This window comes from Oncorhynchus nerka, linkage group LG14 (assembly GCF_034236695.1).
Source record: "Oncorhynchus nerka isolate Pitt River linkage group LG14, Oner_Uvic_2.0, whole genome shotgun sequence".
Taxonomy (NCBI): Eukaryota; Metazoa; Chordata; class Actinopteri; order Salmoniformes; family Salmonidae; genus Oncorhynchus; species Oncorhynchus nerka.
Genome location: NC_088409.1, coordinates 20,857,128 through 20,877,019, shown reverse-complemented (window position 1 = coordinate 20,877,019; position 19,892 = coordinate 20,857,128). Strand labels below are relative to the sequence as shown.

The following is a 19,892-nucleotide window of genomic DNA, read 5'->3' as shown; positions in this document are numbered from 1 at the left end:
CTCTCTGGGGATGACAAGAAACTCAGACTGATCAGATCAAATGAAGATTCCATCATATCTCTCTCTCTTTCTCTCTCTCTTTGTGGGGCAGTATAATTTCACCTGGAGTCACCTGATGCAGTTGTGCTGTAAATAGTGACAAAAAGATGAGGCAGTGTTTCCCCCAAGAACTTTCTTTTAGGCGGCACAAGAATCTTATTTTGAAGACAAATGAAGCCAAACCAGTTTATCAGTATCTGGCACACATGTTCCAGTCCCAAGTTAACTGTTCTAATGACATACGCTCATTCTAGTAAACAAACTGAAAGGGTGCATATAAACAGAGAAAGAGCACATTCTACATTGTCACCTCACTCAAAACGTCCTATTTTTGGGGCGACTAAAACCATGGTTTGGTCAAACTATAAAGTGCATTATCCTCATGATTCCTGTAATGAAAGTGTCTGCCCTTGTGCCTGTGCTCTCAATGTCCCTCTGCTCAGGCTGAAATTTCAGGCGGTCTTTTCAAACAGCTCTTACACTAAAAGGGCACTATCATCATTTCACAGTATTATTCCAACTTCATGTGTGGAAATATATATAAAACACAGACAAATCACATGTGTTGACTGCACTGGGACTTTAATATAAATGACACAACTAGATTTTAGGTAAAAGGCAGGAATAGTGGAATAAAAATCTGATTATGTTTATAACGTGTACATTTCAGAGGTAGAGAGCCTTATGATTGTATCTGAGTATCCAGACTAGGTCTTCACATCAAACAGATCATTTAATAGCCAAAGCAACCACCCAGCTAGTGAACTGTAAAGGATGCCAACCAGATAGAGAGCAGACTCTCTTTAACCATCCAAGAAGCAGTGTGTCTCAGACATAGGGCCATGTGGGTTACGGGCGAATCCATTGTAAGGGCACAAACCAATCATTAGGTCCGCTCACCTTTATAATAATAAGAACCTCTCTTACTATATAAGGAAAACAACATATTTGACCTAATTAAACATGTATGGAAGTTATAGGCCTATGTGTCTATTCATTCTAATGCATAGGCTTCATCCCCATGTGTTTCATGCATGGGCTCTATTTCTGATCAGGCCTGAGCCTGTCTTTGTGTATGTATGTGCATAGAAACCCCACAATATACCACCAGGCTAATGAAAAGACATTTCTGTAAATAGACCACTAGTCAAAAGAACTCGCTTGTTATAGGTGAAAATGTGATCTTGCCGAATTCTCTGTGAAATGCGTAAAAAGGAGATGATTCAACAAAAACATAAACAACATGAGAATAGCGGGATGTCTCCAATAGCAACGCGTACCAAAGGCATTTGTTTCTCTGCACATAGCGGAGCTCCATCGCCACCGTCACCATAACAAATAACACCACCACTGTGTAGGCTACCTGTGTGGGGCTGGAACTGGCTCTAGTCCTGGTGCTGATGACATCGTGGGTGATTTGACTGTGGTTGTGCATGCTGTAGAGCAGACGGAGAGGGACCGTGTCCTCCTTCCAGGCGAACCTGCTCGCATCACGAACAGCCTTCGCCTGCGACAAGGCGTCTCCTGCACAGGGAGGAAACAGCGATGTTTAAGATTGCGATAGCTATCCTGGCGCAAAAAAACACAGCTACAAGCGCCTATACCAAAACATACATCAATGTGAAATAGCACTGTAATGGTTTTGGAATAGCTTTCCTCAAATAGTTTTAATTAATAATAGACCAATTCCTTTTCATACGGTTACATTAAATGCATATTTTAGAGGTTGTTTACGTTGGGGATTCAGGCTCCCTCTCTGGCAGCATAATAACATGAAATGTGGAACATGTTATTGGTGATGCTGTTGCCATTTGGATCTATTCCAATAAAATACATAGCAATATTTGTTGTCATAAATACATTACCATTTCGAGGTATATGATTGCTGGAATGAACGATGCACATCAGTCCATAGACGCACAAAAGGGAAATCCACCATCGCCGATACATCGTCATCAGTTCTTCTTCATCGAATGGACAGAAAGAGGGACAACAACAAAAAAGCGATATCCTAAAACGGATTTGGGCACCTCTCTCTTCGCTAGAGGAGGTTCAGGGTTGAGAAGCACAGATGAACGCGCGCGCTGGTCGTCTGCTTAGCGCAGTCTCTTGTGCTGGTGGCCATCGGGATGCTCTTGCTGCCCCTGCATTGAGACGCTCACGCTGCTGTTTCTACCGCTTGAACGCCAAGTGCATCTGAGCGCGCTGAGTCTCTATGGAACACAGAGCGGAGAGGGAGGAGAGGTAAGAGGAAGGGAGGAGAGGAGAGGTGACACATTAAAGCACATCAATATCCAGCAGCTCACTGCAGAAGCGCCTCATGCGTAAACATGAGAGGAGAACAGCGATTGCCGAGATGGGATGTCGGGAACTGTAGTGTGCACGCTCCATCTCAATACAGACCTAGACTACCTTCTGACCGCTTCTACGCATAATCAAGGGCACAATCACTGAAGGGCACGGTCAAGATAAACAAACTGTAATACTGCTATGTTGTGTAATAACAGCCCATCATGCTCTTTCTAGACTATATTCTCAGTTGCTGTATAATTAGCCCAACCCACAGCCAGATGACGCTATTATTCCTTTTATATCATCTGCGTCCACCTGTAATGTGCCCAGCCGTCTGTTTATACACTGGTGTTCCCCTGTGACCGGCTCATACATTAAACATCCTCCGTTCAGGCTGCAAAATGCATCAGTTTCCTCCTAAAATCGGTTTAATTGCCCTTCAGCCTAAAAAAACGTGAAAATATAAGTACTATTTGAATAAAACACAATTTCCCACCACCATGCTAGAGTGGCTAATGCTACTTCCTGATGTTGCGCATTGTGTTTTGCCATGGATAAACTACTGTAAGCAGGTCCCCTACAAGCATACACATACACCAGAAATCATCACAACTTGATCATGTATTAAACCCCTTTAGGCCTATAGCGCATTTTAGGAGCAATCCAAAGGTAATAACATTCACAAGTGCCATATTTGGTCCCAAAACAAACCTCCAGGCCAATTGATATTTGTATTCAAGATGATCCTACAACCCAGGGGAATACAGTGCAAGAGGCATCACTACAGCCCCTGGTTCGATTCCAGACTGTATCACATCCGGCCGTGATTGGGAGTCCCATAGCGTGGCGTACAATTGGCCCAGCGTTGTAGGCCGTCATTGTAAATAAGAATTTGTTCTTACCGGACTTACCTAGTTAAATAAAAATACATTTTAAAAAAGGTCCCCAAGAACACAGTGGCCAACATCATTCTTAAATGGAAGAAGTTTGGAACGACCAAGAATCTTCCTTGAGCTGGCCACCCGCCCAAACTGAGCAATCAGGGGAGAAGGGAGGGAGGGAGTTGCAGCGACAGATTAACTTTTGTCACTGACAGAGCTCCAGAGTTCCTCTGTGGAGATGGGAAAAACTTCCAGAAGGACAACTATCTCTGCAGCACTCCACCAAATCAGGCCTTTATGGTAGAGTGGCCAAACAGAAGCAGTTCCCTAGTAAGAAGCACACAGCCCACTTGGAGTATTCCAAAAGGCACCTAAAGGACTCTCAGACCATGAGAAACAAGATTCTCTGGTCTGATGAAACCAAGATGAACCTGTTTGACCTGAATGCCAAGCGTCACGTCTGGAGAAAACCTGGCACCATCCCTACAGTGAAGCATGGTGGTGGCAGCATCATACTGTGGGGATGTTTTTCAGCGGCAGGGACTGGGAGACTAGTCAGGATTGAGGGAAAGAGGAACAAAGCAAAGTACAGAGAAAACCTTGTGGCCAGATGTAAGCCACTCCTTAGTAAAAAGCAGTAACCAGTCCACTTGGAGCCAAAAGGCACCTAAAGGACTCTCCGACCATGAGAAACAAGATTCTCTGGTCTGATGAAACCAAGATTGAACTCTTTGGCCTGATTAGTCAGGATCGAGGGAAAGATTAACGTAGAAAATTACAGAGATCCTTGATGAAAACCTGCTCCAGAGCACTTAGGACCTCAGACTGGGGCAAAGGTTCACCTTCCAACAGAACAACAACCCTAAGCACACAGCCAAGAAAACGCATGAGTGGCTTCAGGAAGTCTCTGAATGTCCATGAGTGGCCCAGCCAGAGCCTGGACTTGAACCTGATTGAACATCTCTAGAGAGACCTGAAAATAGCTGTGCAGCGACGCTCCCCATTCAACTTGACAGAGCTTGAGAGGATCTGCAGAGAAGAATGGGAGAAACTCCCCAAATACAGTTGTGCCAAGTTTGTAGCGTCATACCCAAGAAGACTCAAGGCTGTATTTGCTGCCAAAGGTGCTTCAACAAATACTGAAAATGTCTAAAAAGCTGTTTTTGCTTTGTCATTATGGGTTATTGTGTGTAGATTGAGGAGGGAAAAACCTATTTAATACATTTTAGATTTTATTTTTAAATTTCACCTTTATTTAACCAGGTAGGCTAGTTGAGAACAAGTTCTCATTTACAACTGCGACCTGGCCAAGATAAAGCATAGCAGTGTGAACAGACAATACAGAGTTACACATGGAGTAAACAATAAACAAGTCAATAACACAGTAGAAAAAAAGAAAAAAATAGTCTATATACATTGTGTGCAAAAGGCATGAGGAGGCACGCGAATAATTACAATTTAGCAGATTAACACTGGAGTGATAAATGATCAGATGGTCATGTGCAGGTAGAGATACTGGTGTGCAAAAGAGCATAAAAGTAAACAAATAAAAACAGTATGGGGATGAGGTGGCTAAATTGGGTGGGCTATTTACCGATGGACTACGTACAGCTGCAGCGATCGGTTAGCTGCTCAGATAGCAGATGTTTAAAGTTGGTGAGGGAGATAAAAGTCTCCAACTTCAACGATTTTTGCAAGAATAAGAATAAGGCTGTAACTTTAAACATTTTGGAAAAAGTCAAGGGGTCTGAATACATTCCAAATGCATTGTATGGTTAGCCCCATATCCTCCTCCACATTACTTCCACCTGCTCTCATTACCTATTGATTGCTCATTGTCAGCAAATAATCCTTGCCTCTGTTCAGGCATGTGTACAGATAGGGCTCTACCTGTGCAGAGCACATGCCCCTTCCAGTCTCCAAAGTACACTTTTCCATGGTGGTATAATTTCCCCCAAAAATGTGTAAAAAATAAATACAATAAATATGTAATTGTTCTAAACCCACTGAACTCGAATTCTCGCCTATTCTTCCGAACCAAAAATGTGTGAGTCTTGATTGTTGACCAATGACCAGCAGCATTGCATGGGTAAAATCACTGGGGAAGCCTCCACTATTCCAGCACCATTTCAACTTCAACATCATCAAATCACCTCTGCTTAGTCTAATACAGTGACAACTAAAAGGTACCAAAAACGATTTAGTCCAATCAACATAGGCTAAATATGTGGCTGTCCACGGTTCTGATTTTATGCGTGTGTACGTAGTCTTTCATGCAAGTAGAAAAACATGTTGACTCACTCTACTTGTAGAGAAATGCCAATGCCATTGTTGATAAAAGGATATTAGAAGGGTGAGCCGGTTAAGGATCGATTCAGACCAGGTGTTAAAATTGTACGACAAGCGACAGTTTATTTCAGAGGGAGAATATCTGGTACACGTAAATACGGCTCTTCCGTTAGTTCGTGTTGGAACAGCAGGCAGAGAGCGCGTGAACAGTCAGCACAGCCCTTATATACGTCACAGAAAGTAGGTTGACCCTAGGAAGATCGGATCTCCGGATTGGTTCAGCTGGTTGTAGTCTGTAGTCTTCCGCCATTGGCTCAGTTGTCTGTCCGTCACTCTAGAATCCCACCGTCACACAATGTTCAGCTAAAGGGGAATCTGGTGTGTGTGCGAGAGTTATCCTGTAGGGGGCCCCACATCCTTTACTGTGAGTATATGTTGCTATGTGTTGTCTCAGTTATAACAATGCAATAGCAGTATGCTGGTCACTTACATAAGAAATAGCACTTCCTAACACCATCCTCTCTTTCATGTTGACGAAATGGTCTATCACTCTGTCATACAGTTCAAGCTTTTATCTTTTGGTGTCCTGGGCTACCTGGCTAAAAGGCTTGCTAGCTAGCTTAACTTTAATTCATGGGCAATGTTAGCTATTTAACATTTGTGTTCTACATCTAGCTACATATTGAACTTCCATCCTCTCAGGTCAGGGGCACAACAATGTATAAATTAATGGTTCCATCAGAATCACCATTATAATCATTGTAAAGTACAGAGAATTAAGTAAAACCACAACTCCAAATCCCTATATCCATCCATGGCTAATTTAGGAAAGTGCCCATTTTAGCTAGCTAGCTAGCTAGCCACTGGAGGACAACAACACAACGAGATGCAACAATTCAAGGTTTTCTGTTAATGATATATGCTCTCAATGGGATTTGATACTAGTGAAGCCAAAACCCAAGCTGGCTTCCTTTGACACTTTTTTTGTTGGTGCGCCAGGACCATTCAATTGAGCTCACTCAGTTTAGCTCAATGCTGATATACTTTTTCTGTCAAGGGAGGCCTGACAGAAGGTTAAATAAAGGTTCAATTTAAAATGCTCATTGGCTTCCCTTGCCTTCAATGCTTTGGCAGCAACAATGTCATCCTCATTTGGACCAGACAGACTCAGATAGATGGCCTTCACATGGAGACAGAGGGGAGCTGTTTCGCTCTCTCAGATGCTTTCTCCTGTGAGATACAGTCAACCTCTTACGAATTAAAGGAGAATTATGAAACACAGAGACGAAAGACAAATTATTTAGTTTCTTTATTTGTTCCTTGGTAATTTTGGGAAGGGGGGGCTGGCTTCCCTTGGCATTCATAAATACACTCCACTGACAATGACCAGTCATCAGCATTGTTGGGCAAAGGTGGTATGGGTTAAACTAAGCTTAGGTTTAGGGTAGGGATGTCCCAAGGATTCCAAATAGCCCTAACCTATCCAGATTCGTGGACAGAGAGTATTACCCGGCAAAAACAGAGTAGGCCTACATTAATCATCCTTATAAAATACAGTTTAGCAATCAACTACTGACTCATCATTGCCAGAACAACAGGCTACCTGGTGATGTGGTCTTATTTCAGAAATTGCCAGTAGCCACCCAAACTTGGCCTATGTCTAAAGAAGCTGTAACATCGATATTATGACTTCAACATTATGGGATGAAGATGTTACATATTGTGGCAAATGCATTACGATATTTGAGGCAGAACAGGGCTACCCAGCTGGCATCAAGCACTTTTTAGGCAGGCTGCCCTCCAAAGTGATGGCTGGTGGAAACGGAACGCGCTTTCTGAAATTGTGTGTACTTTACTCATCAGATTGTGCTGTTTTTCTCTCTTGTCATTTTTGCTTAATGAATCTGTAACCGCAGTGCAGATTTTTGTTGTTGTGGGGGGTGTGTCCATTTTTTTTGTTTGAGCACATGCCCCCCCCCCCCCCCAAAAGGTCTGTGCACGGCCCTGCCTGTTTACAGCCCAGACACCAAGTTTAAATTGCATCTCCTATTCAGTCACTAATCACCAGCGCCACATAACAACTCCCATCTGACCCCTGTGCATTCATTTTAAAGAAATGAGGGAGAACAAGTGCACTATGCTAAATACAGGCACACAAATAAGGAAAGTCTAGAAAACCGATGCATTTCTCCTTCAGTTATGCTGAGGTGAATTCTAGATGCATTCAGTACATGAGAAAGTGCAAATACTTCTTTATTACTGTTACGGAGGGAAAGAGGAAGCAATCCCTCTCGCCTTGTCTCAGAGTCTCTCTGTGTTGGTGGCTGTATAAGAGGACGATGTGCTTTATGACAAGTTAGCCTTGAGTGAGTCCTCTCCTTTGTGTAACAGCTTGTCCAGGGTCAGAGCTATGTACTCTTATCTATGAGAATGTGCTCATTCAACTGATCACAGACATGTCAGAGCGGTTTAGGAAGTCTTTCATTTATCAAACAGACGTCACGTAGATACCTTTTTCACCTGTACAATATGTACGGAAATGTAATGACAATTCAATAGAAGACCTTCGGTTGTATCCCTTTTATTTTTTAAATGTTTTAAAAATGTACAATACCACATACTAAAAACACAACCATGCAGTTCCTCTGGACACCAGAACACATGCAGGCGTTGTGCAGAACTGGGGATAGTGCTTCAGCCTGTTCTCCAGATAAAACCAGTCATGGTAAAATAGCCAGGTAGACTAGAAGCTGCCATGGTTAAATCAACACAACAGTGTTGCGCCACCACCCTCCCAACCTGAAGGGAACTATTCCCTTTATAGAAGTCATAGGTTTAAAGAGCCACAGTCAATGGGTTCGCATATAGATCTGCTATGTCACTCAATGAAACTGTCATACAATAAGTTCATATGGTGAGTCCGTAACAGGTTAGCGCTCATATTGGGAAGATTCTGGGTCACCCCCCCCCCCCTAGCTGGGGAAGGCCTGGAACTCCCAGTCTATGTCCTCACTGGAGTCAAACAGCTGGGAAAGCCTCTGAACTCACACTCCATGTCCTCACTGGAGTGGAACAGCTGGGAAAGCCTCTGAACTCACACTCCATGTCCTCACTGGAGTGGAACAGCTGCCAGAGGTTCAGCAGAGAGCTGCTGGGAACATTGCTTGGTTTTTCCTGCTCCTGAGCAGTCCGCTGCTTCTCAACTTTCCTTCTCTTCCGTCTGTAATCCCTGACCCTCCTCTGTAACGTCCTGGCAGGAGGGGTGTGTGTCTCCGTGTCACCTGCCTCGAGCTCCGGAACACCCCCAGTATTCCCGGGAAGAGTATCTCCAGCCAACGTATCATGACTCAGTTCCCTCTCCTCTAAAGCTCTGAGCTTGTGGTGTTCTGAAGGCCCTGCCACCTTGTGCTGACTGGAAGGGACCTTCACACGTCTAGCTGGATCGCCACATTGTAAATCCTCTGTGTGACTAAATGAAGAGCGGCCATCTTTGCCTGTGTGAGTTCTCTGGCCCTGATGGGAAAGTCTGGGGTTAGCGACAGAGTCATGGGTAGAAGGGTCTATTTCTGCATTAGACACAGATGTCTGACTCAGCCCAGCCCTCTGGGGGTGCTTGCACGGGTATCCCTGTCGGCAGCGTTGTTTGCAGGACAGGGATCTGTGCTTGGGCTGGGGTCTGTCTGGGACGTAAGAGCACCTCTTCTCCCCCTCGCTGGTGCTGTGGGGAACAGGGGCTCCTCTGCTGCGCTTCCGAGGCTGTTCCAAGGGGTTTTCCACACTCTGGGAGAGAGGGGGCTCCACTGTAGTAGACCAGAGGGACATTAATCCCCCCTTCAGCTCTTTGGTTTCCACACCTCCCTCCATCTGTATGCTGGGTCCAGGAACACACAACAGGGAGGTTATGCTGTACTTTGACCTGTGGGAACAAAAAATGACTTAGAGAAGTGGTGATCAGCACAACATAGAAAATCAGGGGTGGAAAAAAAACAGGCAATCTGCAAAATGTTCCACACAACATTGCATTTGTTTTCCTAACAAACATATAACTGAACAGCATTCAATATGTGTGCTTTTACTTTTGATTTGGGTAGATTTTGCTCCTGTGTGGACAATTGGTAGTGCATGGTGCTTGCAACGCCAGGGTCGTGGGCTCCATTCTCATGGGGAATTTAGAAAATGTATGTCGCTCTGGATAAGGACGTCTGCTAAATGACTAAAATGTACAAATGTAAGACTACTGTACCTTGTGGTTGGAGTTTGTGTTGTTTTGACGTGACTGAAGTTGAAGGACAGTGTGGTGATGAGCCTGTCCACCACCAGGTACTCATCACTTCTGGAGAAGGCCTTGTGCTGCTCACTCTGCAGGTGCTGCAGAATACAGACACAAGTCAAGCATTCCCACAACGTCTGCTACCACTACATCAAGTACAGAAGGCCTTTTGTACATGATTAGGTCCTCGTTATAAACACGTGTTAACTACGCTTACATACATTAAACAGATGTATTCTAACTCACAGCATTGATGTTGTTGTATTTGAGCGTGCAGCACTCGCAGTAGCCTCCACGTTTCTTCTCCCTGTTCCTCCTGGCCCGGTCCTGCCCCCTCTCCTCACTGGCTGACACTCTCACCCCTCGGTTCCTGAGACACCTATAGGTCAGTAAGTTATAGCCAGGTCAGAGTTCAATCACATATAGTTGCCTAGCAACCAAGACTTAGCAGTTAGTCCCGGAGGGTGCTAAGCAATACATAACCGTTTTCTGCTGTAGCAATCCCCATCAACAACAGTAGGAAAAGCTGGATGTTTTGTTGAATCAGGTAAAACACAAATGCCAAGACAGGGGAATATACTGCCACACTGCTTTTCTGTAATTGGTGGATTTTCTTTATGTTCACAACAAGAAGGGTTAAGAAGGTGAGGCGTTTAGTGAATGAGACTCCATACCCGTGCACTTTAGGTCTCTTCCCAGAGTGTTCCTGGTCCTCTACATAGAATGGACTGCAGGGGGGAGCTGTCGTTAGGTTCAACTCTGGCATGTTCGGCATGGCCAGATAAATTGGACGGTAATGTCTGGCAGAGAGACATAAGATAGATGCTATATTACGTGCTCAAACACCAACAAATTGACAATAAGAATTGCCTTAATATGTCAATACTACAGACATCAGAGTCTATCATCTCTTTTATAGACCCACCTGCTGGAGTCCACTACCTTTACAAAGGGTTTACGGATCCTTCCACCTGAGCAAAACACAGAATAAAGCATTAGAGACTGTGCCTATGTCTGGGTCAAATACCTTCTCATAATGATATACAGGAGGCAGGCTCATAATAATGGCTGGACGGAGCAAATGGAATGGCATCAAACACATGGGCTCCCGAGTGGCGCTGCATCTCAGTGCTAGAGGCGTCACTGCAGACCCTGGTTCGAGTCCAAGCTGTATCACAAACGGCCGTGTTTGGGAGTCCCATAGGGCGGCGCACAATTGGCCCAGCGTCATCCGGAGTAGGCCATCATTGTAAAATAGAATTTGTTCTTAACTGACTTGCCTAGTTAAATAAATAAAATTAAAAATGTATTTGATACCATTCCACGGATTCTGCTTCAGCCATTACCACAAGCCCGTCCTCCCGAATTAAGGTGCCACCGACCTCCTGTGAGTAGCAGTGTTATCGTACAACCAACATCAACCTTAATCTACTGAGACGATATACGTAGAAGAAGGTGTTAGAAGTTCTCTATAACAATAACACAGTGATGAAGTGGTAAACAGACAACAGAGTCACATGCAGCAGGACATTACTTACCCTTATACTTCTGTAAGGCTGGTTTTCCTATAGGTTCTCCTTTGGCCTACATTAGTAAGGAATAACACACAAGACTGGTGTAAGTGATATGTTATTCCAGGAAAGAACTGTCAAAATATAAGTCCAGAAACATGACTTACACTTTTCTTGACAGCAGCTGTGGTTGCGGTTGGCTTTTCAGCAGTATACTTAACATTCCTTTTCTTCTTTTCCATATAAGCTATTACATCTGGAATTGAAGGAAATTCAAGAAAATGTTTTTTTGCATATGAAAGTATCATTGTCATAATAAGCATTATGTCAACATTTCTTATCAAACAAATGAATAGACATGTTACCATCAATGTACAGGATTTTCACTCCCCACTCCAGAGCATTGGACAGGATCTCGTTGACCTGTATTCTCACCTACAGGGTAAAACAAATAAACATCTTAACCGAAGAACTGAAATCCAAAGTATCTCCTGAAGTATGAATAAACATTTCGATCCAAAGTGCAAACTTTCCTGAAGTTCCTGACGACTATCAGTCAGAAACAATAAAAGTAACATGTGGCATTAGGTTGGAAATAGCTTGCCAAACTCATTAGTGAGGATCTTAATTAACAAACCTGCTCTTTTACAACTCTCTTCACAAAAGACTTGCCCCTGCTTATGACCACCTGTCAAATACCGGAAAGATAGGGAGAGATGGATAAATATATATATGGATAGCTTCAGTTTTAGAGCATATCATGGAAAATGACCCCACTGAGATACAGATACCAGTGACAGACACAGAGAGGAATTGGCTCACCATGTTTGCCTGGCCCTGGGAGCTTCCTTTGAGGCTGTCTCTGTGGCTGCCGGGACGGGGGAGAGGGTGGGGGGAGCTGTGCCCAGAGTCAGGGCTTGGGACAAGTGAGTCGCGGCCATGACACTGCACATACCTGGCCTCTCTCTTATTAGACACCAGGTACTTGATCTCCTTGCTGAAGAACTTCTCTACCATCTGAGAGAGGGGACAGAGACACTGGGTCAGATGCGAGGGGGGGGGGCGGTCTGTGCATATTTGTAAACAACAGCTGGTGCACGAAATCTAAGGAAGTCTCTAGATTTTGCTCGCCTGAAGTAGAGTATATTGTGATAAATTGCAGGCCACACTACTTGCATAGAGAGTTTTCAGCCATACTTTCGTGGCTGTTTATTTACCACCACAGACAGATGCTGGCACTAAGACCACACTAAGTCAGCTGAATAAGGAAACAAGCAAACAGGAAACCACTCACCCAGAGGCGGCGCTCCTAGTGGCCGGAGACTTTAATGCAGAGTAACTTAAATCAGTTCTACCAAATTTCTATCAACATGTTAAATGATCACCTGTACTCCTCGCCCTCCATTTGGTAAATCTGACCACAACTCTATCCTCCTGATTCCTGCTTACAAGCCAAAATTAAAGCAGGAAGCACCAGTGACTCGGTCTATAAAAAAAAGTGGTCAGAAGCAGATGCTAAACTACAGGACTTTTTTGCTATCACAGACTGGAACATGTTCCGGGATTCTTCCGATGGCATTGAGGAGTACACCACATCAGTCACTGGCTTTATCAATAAGTGCATCGAGGACATCGTCCCTACAGTGACTGTACGTACATACCCAACCAGAAGCCATGGATTACAGGCATCATTCGCACTGAGCTAAAGGGTAGAACTGCCGCTTTCAAGGTGCGGGACTCTAACCCAGAAGCTTACAAGAAATTCTGCTATGCCCCGCGACAAACCATCAAAGAGGCAAAGTGTCAATACAGGGCTAAGATTGAACCATACTACACCGGCTCCGACGCTCATCTTATGTGGCAGGGCTTGCAAACTATTACAGACTACAAAGGGCAGCACAGCCGCGAGCTTCCCAGTGACACAAGCCTACCAGACGAGGTAAATCACTTCTATGCTCGCGTCAAGGAAAACAACACTGAGGCATGCATGAGAGCATCAGCTGTTCCGGACAACTGTGTTAACACGCTCTCTGTAGCCGACGTGAGAAAGACCTTTAAACAGGTCAACATACACAAGGCTGCGGGGCCAGACGGATTACCAGGACGTGTGCTCCGGGCATGTGCTGACCAACTGGCAAGTGTCTTTACTGACATTTTCAACATGTCCCTGATTGAGTCTGTAATACCAACATGTTTCAAGCAGACCACCATAAGTCCCTGTGCCCAAGAACACAAAGGCAACCTGCCTAAATGACTACAGACTCGTAGCACTCACGTCCGTAGCCATGAAGTGCTTTGAAAGGTTGGTAATGGCTCACATCAACACCATTATCCCAGAAACCCTAAACCCACTCCAATTTGCATACCGTCCAAACAGATCCACAGATGATGCAATCTCTATTGCACTCCACACTGCCCTTTCCCACCTGGACAAAACACTTTTGTGAGAATACTGTTCATTGACTACAGCTCAGCGTTCAACACCATAGTGCTCTCAAAGCTCATCACTAAGCCAAGGATCCTGGGACTAAACACCTCCCTCTGCAACTGGATCCTGGACATCCTGACGGGCCGCCCTAGGTGGTGAGGGTAGGTAGCAACACATCTGCCACGCTGATCCTCAACACTGGAGCTCCACAGGGGTGCGTGCTCAGTCCCCTCCTGTACTCCCTGTTCACCCACGACTGCATGGCCAGGCACGACTCCAACACCATCATTACGTTTGCAGACAACACAACAGTGGTAGGCCTGATCACTGATAACGACGAGACAGCCTATAGGGAGGAGGTTAGACCTGGCCAGGTGGTGTCAGAATAACAACCTATCCCTCAACGTAACCAAGACTAAGGAGATGATTGTGGACTACAGGAAAAGGAGGACAGAGCACGCCCCCATTCTCATCGACAGGGCTGTAGTGGAGCAGGTTGAGAGCTTCAAGTTCCTTGGTGTCCACATCAACAACAAACTAGAATGGTCCAAACACACCAAGACAGTCGTGAAGAGGGCACGACAAAGCCTATTCCCCCTCAGGAAACTAAAAAGATTTGGCATGGTTCCTGAGATCCTCAAAAGTAGAGGTCGACCGATTATGATTTTTCAACACCGATACCGATTATTGGAGGACCAAAAAAAATCCGATACCGATTAATCTGACGATTTTTTACAATGTATTTGTAATAATGACAATTACAACAATAATGAAGGAACACTTATTTTAACTTAATACAATCTATTTAGCCTCAAATAAATAATGAAACATGTTTTTGCATTATTTAAACCAAATTGAACAAAGTGTTGGAGAAGAAAGTAAAAGTGCAATATGTGCCATGTAAGAAAGCTAACGTTTAAGTTCCTTGCTCAGAACATGAGAACATATGAAAGCTAGTGGTTCCTTTTAACATGAGTCTTCAATATTCGCAGGTAAGAAGTTTTAGGTTGTAGTTATTATAGGACTATTTCTCTCTATACCATTTGTATTTCATATACCTTTGACTACTGGATGTTCTTATATGCACTTTAGTATTGCCAGTGTACCAGTATAGCTTCCGTCCCTCTCCTCGGTCCTACCTGGGCTCGAACCAGGAACACATAGACAACAGCCACCCTCGAAGCAGCGTTACCCATGCAGAGCAAGGGGAACAACCACTCCAAGTCTCAGAGCGAGTGACGTTTAAAACGCTGTTAATGCGCACCCCACTAACTAGCTAGCCATTTCACATCGGTTACACCAGCCTAATCTCGGGAGTTGATGGACTTGAAATCATAAACAGCGCAATGCTTGAAGCACAACGAAGAGCTGCTGGCAAAACGCACAAAAGTGCTGTTTGAATGAATGCTTACGAGCCTGCTGGTGCCTACCATCGCTCAGTCAGACTGCTCTATCAAATCATAGACTTAGTTATAACATAACACACAGTAATACGAGCCTTAGGTCATTAATATGGTCGATTCCGGAAACGATCATCTCGAAAACAAGACGTTTATTCTTTCAGTGAAATACGGAACCGTTCCGTATTTTATCTAACGGGTGGCATCCATAAGTCTAAATATTCCTGTTACATTACACAACCTTCAATGTTATGTCATAATTATGTAAAATTCTGGCAAATTAGGCAGCCCAAACTGTTGCATATACACCGAGTCTGCGTGCAATGGACGCAAGAGAAGTGACACAATTTCACCTGGTTAATATTGACTGCTAACCTGGATTTCTTTTAGCAAAATATGCAGGTTTAAAAATATATACTTCTGTGACAAGGTAAAAATCTGTCGTTCTGCCCCTAAACGAAAGAGTTAACTCACCGTTCCAAGGCCGTCATTGAAAATAAGAATGTGTTCTTAACTGACTTGCCTAGTTAGATAAAGGTTAAATAAAATGTGTACTTTTTAAACTTTTTATTACATTTAAAAATATATATTTTAAATCGGCCAAATCGGTGTCCAAAAATACAGATTTCCGATTGATATGAAAACTTTATATCGGCCCAAATTAAATCGGCCGACCTCTAATCAAAAGGTTCTACAGCTGCAACACCGGCAGCATCCTGACTAGAGGATAGTGTGTACGGCCCAGTACATCACTGGGGCAAAGCTGCCTGCCATCCAGGACCTCTACACCAGGCGGTGTCAGAGGAAGGCCCTAAAAATGGTCAAAGACCCCAGCCACCCCAGTCATAGACTGTTCCCTCTACTACCGCATGGCAAGCCGTACTGGAGTCAAGGACAAAAAGGCTTCTCAACAGTTTTTACCCCCAAGTCATAAGACTACTGAACTGGTTGTCAAATGGCTACCCGGACTATTTGCATTGTGTCCCCCCCCCCAACCCCTCTTTTTACACTGCTACTACTCTCTGTTTATCCTATATGCATAGTCACTTTAACTATACATTCATGTACATACTACCTCAATTGGTCCGACCAACCAGTGCTCCCACACATTGGCTAACCGGGCTATCTGCATTGTGTCCCGCTACCCACCAACCCTTCTTTTACGCGACTGCTACTCTCTGTTCATCATATACAGTGGGGCAAAAAAGTATTTAGTCAGCCACCAATTGTGCAAGTTCTCCCACTTAAAAAGATGAGAGAGGCCTGTAATTTTCATCATAGGTACACTTCAACTATGACAGACAAAATTTGATTTTTCCCCTCAGAAAATCACATTATAGGATTTTTAATGAATTTATTTGCAAATTATGGTGGAAAATAAGTATTTGGTCAATAACAAAAGTTTCTCAATACTTTGTTATATACCCTTTGTTGACAATGACAGAGGTCAAACGTTTTCTGTAAGTCTTCACAAGGTTTTCACACACTGTTGCTGGTATTTTGGCCCATTCCTCCATGCATCTCCTCTAGAGCAGTGTTTTGGGGCTGTTGCTGGGCAACACGGACTTTCAACTCCCTCCAAAGATTTTCTATGGTGTTGAGATCTGGAGACTGGTTAGGCCACTCCAGGACCTTGAAATGCTTCTTACAAAGCCACTCCTTCGTTGCCCGGGCGGTGTGTTTGGGATCATTATCATGCTGAAAGACCCAGCCATGTTTAATCTTCAATGCCCTTGCTGATGGAAGGAGGTTTTCACTCAAAATCTCACGATACATGGCCCCATTCATTCTTTCCTTTACACGGATCAGTCGTCCTGGTCCCTTTGCAGAAAAACAGCCCCAAAGCATGATGTTTCTACCCCCATGCTTCACAGTAGGTATGGTGTTCTTTGGATGCAATTCAGCATTCTTTGTCCTCCAAACACGACGAGTTGAGTTTTTACCAAAAAGTTATATTTTGGTTTCATCTGACCATATGACATTCTCCCAATCTTCTTCTGGATCCTCCAAATGCTCTCTAGCAAACTTCAGACGGGCCTGGACATGTACTGGCTTAAGCAGGGGGACACGTCTGGCACTGCAAGATTTGAGTCTCTGGCGGCGTAGTGTGTTACTGATGGTAGGCTTTGTTACTTTGGTCCCAGCTCTCTGCAAGTCATTCACTAGGTTCCCCTGTGTGGTTCTGGGATTTTTGCTCACTGTTCTTGTGATCATTTTGACCCCACGGGGTGAGATCTTGCGTGGATCCCCAGATCGAGGGAGATTATCAGTGGTCTTGTATGTCTTCCATTTCCTAATAATTGCTCCCACAGTTGATTTCTTCAAACCAAGCTGCTTACTTATTGCAGATTCAGTCTTCCCAGCCTGGTGCAGGTCTACAATTTTGTTTCTGGTGTCCTTTTGACAGCTCTTTGGTCTTGGCCATAGTGGAGTTTGGAGTGTGACTGTTTGAGGTTGTGGACAGGTTTCTTTTATACTGATAACAAGTTCAAACAGGTGCCATTAATACAGGTAACAAGTGGAGCACAGAGGAGCCTCTTAAAGAAGAAGTTACAGGTCTGTGAGAGCCAGAAATCTTGCTTGTTTGTAGGTGACCAAATACTTATTTTCCACCATAATTTGCAAATAAATTCATTAAAAATCCTACAATGTGATTTTCTAGATTTTTTTCTCTCCATTTTGTCTGTCATAGTTGAAGTGTACCTGTGATGAAAATTACAGGCCTCTCATCTTTTTAAGTAGGAGAACTTGCACAATTGGTGGCTGACTAAATAATTTTTTGCCCCACTGTATGCATAGTCACTTTAACCATATCTACATGTACATACCACCTCAATCAGCCTGACTAACCGGTGTCTGTATGTAGCCTCGCTACTTTTATAGCCTCGCTACTGTATATAGCCTTTCTTTTTACTGTTGTTTTATTTATTTTATTACCCATTGTTCACCTAACACCTTTTTTGCACTACCTGTAAGTAAGCATTTCACTGTAAGGTCTACACCTGTTGTATTCGGCACACGTGACAAATAAACTTTGATTTGGGGGAGAACACACAAGGTCCATCCTGAGCCAGAGTATTAATCAAATATTAATCAAGTATTTAAAATGGTGGTGAAAAGAGAGACATGACAGCGGGCAGCAGTGCAAGGGCTTTCAGGGTCTCTATGAGGACCCCACAGGCACAATCTTGCACGAAGTTTTGAGCTGCTGCACTCCGGAAGGAGATATAGGTCCCACTGTTCAGCAAGAATAGGAGCGGGTTGTGCTTGATTGCGTCAGCTATCAGGTTGCTGAACAGTGGAACATAGGACAGATGCAGGCCCAATACATGGTCGGACAGTTAAGCCACAGACTTTAAATATGTGTGACTTGAGTACTAACTTTCCAATGTTTTCCGTACTACATGTATTATAGTGTAGTGTTTGTATGCTGACTTCACAAAATGAATTTCTATGTAAATGGAAAATAAATTACTGTATGTATATTGTATCAAAGTGGGTCAACCAGAGAGATAACAACTCCGGTAACAAGACAGAAGCAATCACTAGAATAGTTATGTTCCAAAAGACTGAAAGCCACTCCTCCTCCACAGTAAGTAGACAGTAGCCCCATTGGTGTGAAAGCCAGCAAGTTGTCATTTCACTTCAAAATGGTCCATGATCAGCAGTATGTCAACACAACACCTTATTAACAATTCACACAACCTGTCAATTTAAATGTCCTATTTCGCTGGCTCAGGAATGATTATCCTTAACTATCATCCACATTCAATGTGCTATAATACTTTACAGTCTGTCATGATGTCAAATGCTAACAGATGGAAACAAATTCACTTACCCCTCCAAACCTTTTGATATCGTTCTCTAATGTCTCTGCTCTTCTGTTTGATGGCAAATCTAAGTAGAATAGTTTCCCAGTGAAAGGCTTTTTTTGGGCAGGATAAGATTCACATGGTGGTTTGGCATGGCTCTTCGAGGCTGACTTGTGCCCCTTATCAGCGAGTTTGGGGTCTGAAAAATTAGCAAAGTTAGTTTCCATTTTTGACGTAACTTTCTTGCAGATAAGGCTCATCAACAATGTAGTAATAACGTTCGCTAGTTACATGTTTAAAAATATCCTTTACCTTGTAAACTGGGTTTTGTAGACTTTTGGGTGCGTCTAGATTTCATCTTATTCAATATAATTTGAAGAGGAGAATAGAATATCCTTGAATTCTCCTGTGTTGTAAGCAATAGACATGTTTACAAACTGAGTTAATGGATGCTAACGTTAACCGTTGTAACGTTATCTAGCTAAACTGCATAAAATCGTTAGCTTTACAAATAAAACAAAAATAAAGTTTAAGGAGTAATGTAAATATTGACATAGTTAGAGAAGTTTAAAATAAAAAATAGGACTTCAAAGAAAACGAACAGACCCTAGCTAGCACAAGCAAACAACAAAACCTTACCACGGCAATTTAAACTTTGTTTTTATAGCCTGTTTTTTAAACTACAGGAAGTGGAATCTGCCAGCTAACTAGCTACTAAGTAACGTTAGCTTGCTAACTCACTGGCTAAAAGTTCATTTTTACCTTGTGAGAGCCTGTGGTCTTGTAAAACAATATATTTCCCTAAATTGACATTTGTTACAACCGATTTTCACGAAAGTTCAGTAGTATCTTTAAATTGTTTTGGTTCCGCTAAGATTACTTTGTTGCCATAATATTTTGTTGTGCCATAGATGTTCTTTCCCGCTTCGAAAAATCCCGTCATTCCAAAAAGGGGGTGTTGTTGCTGAAA

General features: G+C 43.4%; 2 protein-coding genes across 5 annotated transcripts in view; both read right to left on the bottom strand.

The window, feature by feature from the left end:
- Positions 1–6,008, bottom strand: part of LOC115121677 (disintegrin and metalloproteinase domain-containing protein 22-like) — a 179,485-nt gene extending 173,477 nt beyond the window's left edge. For 3 of the 4 annotated variants that reach the window (XM_065027742.1, XM_065027744.1, XM_065027745.1), the window contains exons 1-3: positions 5,514–6,008; positions 1,905–2,252; positions 1,403–1,563 (exon numbers count right to left, since the gene is read on the bottom strand). In XM_065027742.1, the coding sequence (XP_064883814.1) occupies positions 1,403–1,563; positions 1,905–1,995 (252 nt within the window). In that variant the 5' untranslated portion in view covers positions 1,996–2,252; positions 5,514–6,008. Of the gene's footprint in view, positions 1–1,402; positions 1,564–1,904; positions 3,351–5,513 lie in introns of those variants that run through there. The other variant, XM_065027743.1, reaches the window with a different exon arrangement.
- Positions 6,009–8,066: 2,058 nt separating this feature from the next.
- LOC115122767 (protein DBF4 homolog A-like) lies at positions 8,067–19,882 on the bottom strand. The gene is made up of 13 exons (XM_065027739.1): positions 19,685–19,882; positions 19,235–19,328; positions 18,949–19,121; positions 12,105–12,299; positions 11,920–11,970; positions 11,648–11,717; positions 11,450–11,538; positions 11,310–11,355; positions 10,697–10,742; positions 10,446–10,571; positions 10,018–10,150; positions 9,745–9,869; positions 8,067–9,417 (listed from the first exon to the last, which is right to left on the bottom strand). The coding sequence occupies exons 2-13, from the start codon at positions 19,278–19,280 to the stop codon at positions 8,520–8,522; spliced, it is 1,998 nt and encodes a 665-aa protein (XP_064883811.1). The 5' UTR covers positions 19,281–19,328; positions 19,685–19,882; the 3' UTR covers positions 8,067–8,519.
- Positions 19,883–19,892: the final 10 nt, after the last annotated feature.

Bases quoted from the DNA above. Each gene is read 5' to 3' on its own strand.
- LOC115122767 (XM_065027739.1), bottom strand. From the start codon at position 19,280: ATGAAATCTAGACGCACCCAAAAGTCTACAAAACCCAGTTTACAAG. The intron at 10,743-11,309 runs GTAAGTAATGTC...TGTTTTGCTCAG, and splicing joins AGCCTTACAGAAGTATAAGG to GTGGAAGGATCCGTAAACCC. The intron at 10,572-10,696 runs GTGGGTCTATAA...TCTCTCTGCCAG, and splicing joins AAGGTAGTGGACTCCAGCAG to ACATTACCGTCCAATTTATC.